This window comes from Mandrillus leucophaeus, unplaced genomic scaffold (assembly GCF_000951045.1).
Source record: "Mandrillus leucophaeus isolate KB7577 unplaced genomic scaffold, Mleu.le_1.0 Scaffold308, whole genome shotgun sequence".
Classification (NCBI taxonomy): Eukaryota; Metazoa; Chordata; class Mammalia; order Primates; family Cercopithecidae; genus Mandrillus; species Mandrillus leucophaeus.
In genome coordinates, this window is record NW_012103232.1 from 30,889 (window position 1) to 36,624 (window position 5,736).

Here is a 5,736-nt window from a genome sequence, read left to right on the forward strand (position 1 = left end):
GTGGACTGGTACAGGGCAGGTCTGTGCTGGGGTCTCAGTCATCAGGCTAGCACTCACTACAAGAATCCTCAGCGTCTGGTTGACCCGGAGACCCAGGCCCAGGCTCAGGGCTCCCATCGCAGAGATGCGGTTGTTGCTGCAACAAAGACAACAGACACATGCTTTGTGCAACCTTCCAAGCAGCCGTGCAGAGCCCCCTGCCCCAGGGTGCCCACTGGAGTTGCCATTGCAGCCACCAGGTTGGGTCTCTCATTCCAGCCCTCCACTCACACCGCAGGAACCCTGGATAGGTCAACAGGTGAAAGGTGGAGATGACACCGTTCAGAGGGATCACGCAGCAAACACGCCTAAAGCGTCCCTGTCCTGGTGGACACCAGCTGCCGCTCCCTGGCCCTCTGAGCTCTGCAAGTGCTCCCACGCGTTCTGCCCGAGCTGGCCTCTCATGCCTATCACCATGACAACGCCTGTTCCAGAAAATCACCTTGCTTCTGTCCAAGGCCTCTCCTCCTCCCGCTGTTCCCAAACTCCAGGCCTCAGCACCACCCTGGACCACTGTGTCTCCAGAGCCAGTCCCATTTCCCTTTCACTTCTCAGACCCCAGCTCTGGCTGCACCTCCATTTTCAGCCTCTGTGGCTGCCCCTAGTCTTAGCTCCTCCCATGGGGAGGAAAGCTGAGCAGGATTGAGTGGGGCCTTCTTGCCCACGGGGAGCTGCCCCTGGGAAGGGTCTCAGCCACAGCAGCCCATGACCTCCCTGGCCTCTGGCCCATGACCTCCCTGGCATCCACCTCTTTTCTTCTTTCTGGGCTTCTGCCCCCTGGCTAGACTGGGACACTGCCTGGCCTGGAGGAGCCCCTCACACAGGGCATGCTCCAGTAGCCACGTGCTGAGCAAAACAGGCACTGGGGCCCACTTGTCAGGGTCCTGCCTTGCCCCATCTGGACTAGGCTTGTTTTCTCCCTCTGTTGCTCAGGCTGCAATGCAGCGGCATGATGACAGCTCACTGCAGCCTGAATCCTGAATCCTATGCTTAAGCAATCCTCCTGCCTCAGCCTCCCAAGTACCAGGAATGATAGGTGTATGCCACCGGAAATGGACAATTTTTAGATTTTGCATAGAAATGGAGTCATGCTATGTTGCCTAGCCTGGTCTCAAAATCCTGTCCTTAATGGATCCTCCCACCTCAGCCTTCCGAAGTGCTAGGATTACAGGTGTGAGTCACAGAACCTGGCCTTGGCTCATCTGCAAGGGAGGAAAGCTTGCATGGAGCACCCGCCATGCACCAGGCTCTGCAGGAGATGCTTTATACACCGTGTGCAATTTGCGGCCATCCGTCTGTGCTGTAGGAATCACAAGTCTCTATGTAACAGTAATGAACTCTCCATGACTGTAATTCCAGCACTTTGGGAGGCTGAGGCAGGAGGACTGCTTCAGCCCAAGACTTCAAAGCCAGCAGGAGACTGTCTCTACAAAAAAGAAAAAATTAGCCAGGCTTGGTGACATACTCCTGTGGGAGGCTGAGGTGGTGCGATTGCTTGAGCCTGGAAAGTCAACGCTGCAGTGAGCCATGATCACATCACTGCACTCTAGCCTGGGCAGTAAAGCAAGATGCTGTTTTAAGTCAATATATAAAATTATAAACTCCAGCGATAAGGATGACAGAGCTGCTCTGGGACTGTGGCTCAAGCCCCGTCAAGGGTAGACTGTGTGGATCAGCAGCAAGATCATGGAGCACATGATTCCTGGAGTGTCCCCGCAGGGACCCTCACCTCATGTTGAGTTCCTCCAACACGTTGTTGGCCTTGAGAGCCTCACCCACCGCAGAGGCTCCAGGATCCCCAAAGCCATTGTATGAGATGTCTAGAACTTTCAGGAAGATGTTTGCCTAGAATACCGAAGAATGAAGTCATGGGACCCCGTCTGACAGTGGAGCAAGCCAGGGTGCCACAGCCTCAGAGACCAGGAGTCCTGAGGAGCAAAGACAAGGGATAAAGGGCAGAAGGGGAGAGGCTCCAAGGAAGGGTCAGGAAAGTGCCATGCAGATCCCCCGGTGGCTACAGCTTGGATGATGGCAGTCAACAGAGCCCAGTGGCCCAGAGCACAACAGGAAAGGACCGGTGTAGACGTGAATGGCCCTCAGAGAGACCGGGAGGGATGTGTGCAGAGCAGCAGCAGGCCCCAGAAACATTGAACGGACTCCACACCCACTTAATGGCTCTGGAGGGCAGGGATCCCAAGATCCAGTGAACAGCTGTTGGATGAAACCTGCCCAGGGTACTGTGATGGGAAGAACAGTAGGTGCTCTGGCAAGACAGAATGTGACATGCCACCTTGTGGGGCAGGACCCCAAGGTCAGCCCCTGTATCAGGGCAAGACAGCAGCTGCCATGGCCTGAGGAGGACCCCACAGGGTATCTGGCACTAGGGACATTGTGCCACCCTAGCACCAGCTTGAGCCGCCCATTCCCGAGCCCTGTGAGCCACACATGGAAGGGAACGGTGGGTGTTTGAGAGGCTGTGCTGGCATCCAAGGGTGCAAGGTCTCATCTCAGGAAACCACCTGCCTATGCCCAACAGTGAGCGTGTGTCACCAGACTGCACGATGTCCCTTCCCAGCTGGGTGTCTATGGTGTCTGGGGAAGGTGCAAGACATTCAACAGTGACCCTTCAGGAAATGATATGACAGTGAGCACAGCGTATTGTGGTCACTAAATGAAGCCAGGAAAATTAAAATCACCTAAAGAAACAGTCTTTAAGCTCTGCTTAAAAGATCCACGGTTCAGACGGGTGCGGTAGCTCACGCTTGTAATCCCAGCACTTTGGGAGGCCGAGGCGGGCAGATCACGAGGTCAGGAGATCGAGACCATCCTGGCTAACACGGTGAAACCCCGTCTCTACTAAAAATACGAAAAATTAGCCGGGTGTGGTGGTGGGTGCTTGTAGTCCCAGCTACTCAGGGGACTGAGGCAGGAGAATGGCGTGAACCCGGGAAGCAGAGCTTGCAGTGAGCCGAGATCGCGCCACTGCACTCCAGCCTGGGCGACAGAGCAAGACTCTGTCTAAAAAAAAAAAAAAAAAGATCCAAGGTTCATTTCCGAAGAGCTGCAGAGACAGGGAGCTGGCCCCTGTGAGGCAGCTCCCAGCAGACAGGTTGCAGGGCTGACTAGGTGGGGGCTTCATACCTCCAGTCCCCTGGCAAATGCCACAGCTCCCGGGCCTCGGAGGTGATTCCAGCTCACGTTAAGTTCGGTGAGTCCAGTGTTTTCTGCCAGGGCTGGTCCCAGTGTCTCCCCTTCAGAAACACCAAGAGAGACCTTCTGACTCACTCTCTTCACTCCTTCAAAAGATCGCACTGATGCCCACTGTGTGCTGAGCCTCTGCTGGGCAGGAGGGTCACAGACATGAAACTAACATGGGCCTGCCATGCCCTTAAGGAACTCACATTTCATGGGGGAAATACAAATACAAACGTATGGGATGTGAGCTATTCATTTAGACTGCAAAGGGGGAGGCATGGGAACCGAGTGGTGGCTAACCTGTCTTGCGGACAGTCAGGAAAGAGGACAGAGGAGATAACTCAGGACTGAGGAATTCCTGACGGGCTTGTGCATGCACAGTGGGGAGGAGACACAGGAAAGTGCAAATGGCAGAGGCACCTGTGGAAATGCATGCAGGCTTGGAGCTGGGGCTGGGGAGGGCGAAGCCAGTGAGGTCAGGAAGGAGTAACAGGCACTTGAGAGATGCTGAGGGGCCTTGAGTGCCAAGCTAAGGGGCTTAGGCAGCACATACAAGCGGCAAGGAGTCAGGGAGGGCCTTAAGAAGCGATGAGGCTGGACTAGCATTTCAGCAAGTGGCAGGTGTCCAGGATAGACTGGGCTGGGTGGGGGCAGAGGCAAGAGGCTGGGGGACCACATAGAAGGCTAGTGCCATAGGGTAGGCACGAGGTGACTGGGCTGGCACAGCTGTGATACAGAGGAGATGGGGGTGGTAGACAAAGGAAGGTGAAAGCCAGGCAGTGGTGTGTGCCTGTGGTCCCAGTGACTCAGGAGGCTGAGGCAGGAGGATTTCTTGAGGCCAGGAGTTCAAGACCAGCCTGGACAAAAAAGCGAGACCTGGAGATGAAGGTGGAGCAACATGGCCGAACAGAACCCTCCAGCAGTCATCCCACAACCCTCACAGGAACACCAAAGCGAACATGTGGGGAAAAGAAAGAGAGAGCAGACTGTTACTCTGCCTATGTAGAAAGAAGTAGACATAAGAAACTCCATTTTGTTCTGTACTAAGAGAAATTCTTCTGCCTTGAGATGCTGTTAATCTGTAACCCTAGCCCCAGCCCTGTGCTTGCAGAGACATGTGCTGTGTTGATTCAAGGTTTAATGGATTTAGGGCTGTGCAGGATGTGCTTTGTTAAAAAAAAAGTGCTTGAAGGCAGTATGCTTGTTAAAAGTCATCACCATTCTCTAATGTCAGGTACCCAGGGACACAATACACTGCGAAGGCCACGGGGACCTCTGCCTAGGAAAGCCAGGTGTTGTCCAAGATTTTCCCCCATGCGATAGCCTGAGATATGGCCTCCGGGAAGGGAAAGACCTGACCTTAAAGGGTCTGTGCCTCTTTGCAGTTGAGATCAGAGGAAGGCATCTGTCCCCTGCTCGTCCCTGGGAATAGAATGTCTCCGTGTAAAACCCAGTTGTATGTTCTATTTACTGAGATAGGACAAAGCTGCCTTAGGGCTGGAGGTGAGCCGTGGCAATACTGATGTTTGTGTACTCCCACATCAAAGCACAGCACCTTTCCTTAAACTTATTTATCACACAAACATCATTGCTCAAATGTGCTGACCCTCTCCCCACCATTACCCTATTGTCCTGCCACATCCCCCTCTCCGAGGAGATGGTAGAGATAATGATCAATAAATACTGAGGGAACTCAGAGACCAGTGCCAGCGGGCGGGCGGGGATCCTCCCTATGCTGAGCGCAGGTCCCCTGGGCCCACTGTTCTTTCTCTATTCTTTGTCTCTGTGTCTTATTTCTTTCCTCAGTCTCTCTTCCCACCTGAAGAGAAACACCCACAGCTGTGGAAGGGCTGGCCCCCTTCACGAACATTTATACACATAAGAAAGCACCTGCATAAGACGCAGAAACCAGCTGCACATCACAGTACCTGCTTTTAACATCATAACAGGGAAACAGGCACTAAAGAGGAAAGAAAGCTAGTCTTTTTGTTGTTGTTAAGACACGGTCCCACTCTGTTGCCCAACCTGGAGTGCAGTGGACAATCACGGCTCACTGCAGCCTTGGCGTCTTGGGCTCAAGCCATTCTCCTACCTCAGCCTCCTGACTGAGACTACAGGCACAGGCCACCACTTGGGGCTTTTTATTATTATTATTTTTTTTTTTTGAGACGAAGTCTCGCTCTGTCACCCAGGGCTAATTTTTAAAATTATTTGTTGTCACCACTGAGGCTCCCTATGTTGCCCAGTTTGGTTTCGAACTCCTGGCCTCAAGCAATCTGTGCCCCTCAACCTCCCAAAATGTTGTTGGCATTACAGATAGCCACAGTGCCCTGCCAAGCCTCACTTTTAATTTCACCGACTTCTTGCAATAATTTTCTTAGAAGGCAAACTGGTTCTCTGGCAGTCACATGCCAGGGCCAATTCTCACAGGCCAAGGCTGATGTCACCCCACTTGCTCTAAGCTGCTTGAGACAGAGAAGTGCTTCTGAAAAGGCAATTCTC

The 5,736-nt window shown here is 53.3% G+C and overlaps 1 protein-coding gene across 1 annotated transcript in view; it reads right to left on the reverse strand.

Annotated features, from left to right (window-relative positions):
• LRRC74B (leucine rich repeat containing 74B) overlaps positions 1–5,736 on the reverse strand; it is a 29,076-nt gene that overhangs the window by 15,487 nt on the left and 7,853 nt on the right. The window contains 3 exon segments of the mRNA XM_011987356.1: positions 58–136; positions 1,769–1,884; positions 3,181–3,290. Of these exon segments, the coding sequence (XP_011842746.1) occupies positions 58–136; positions 1,769–1,884; positions 3,181–3,290 (305 nt within the window).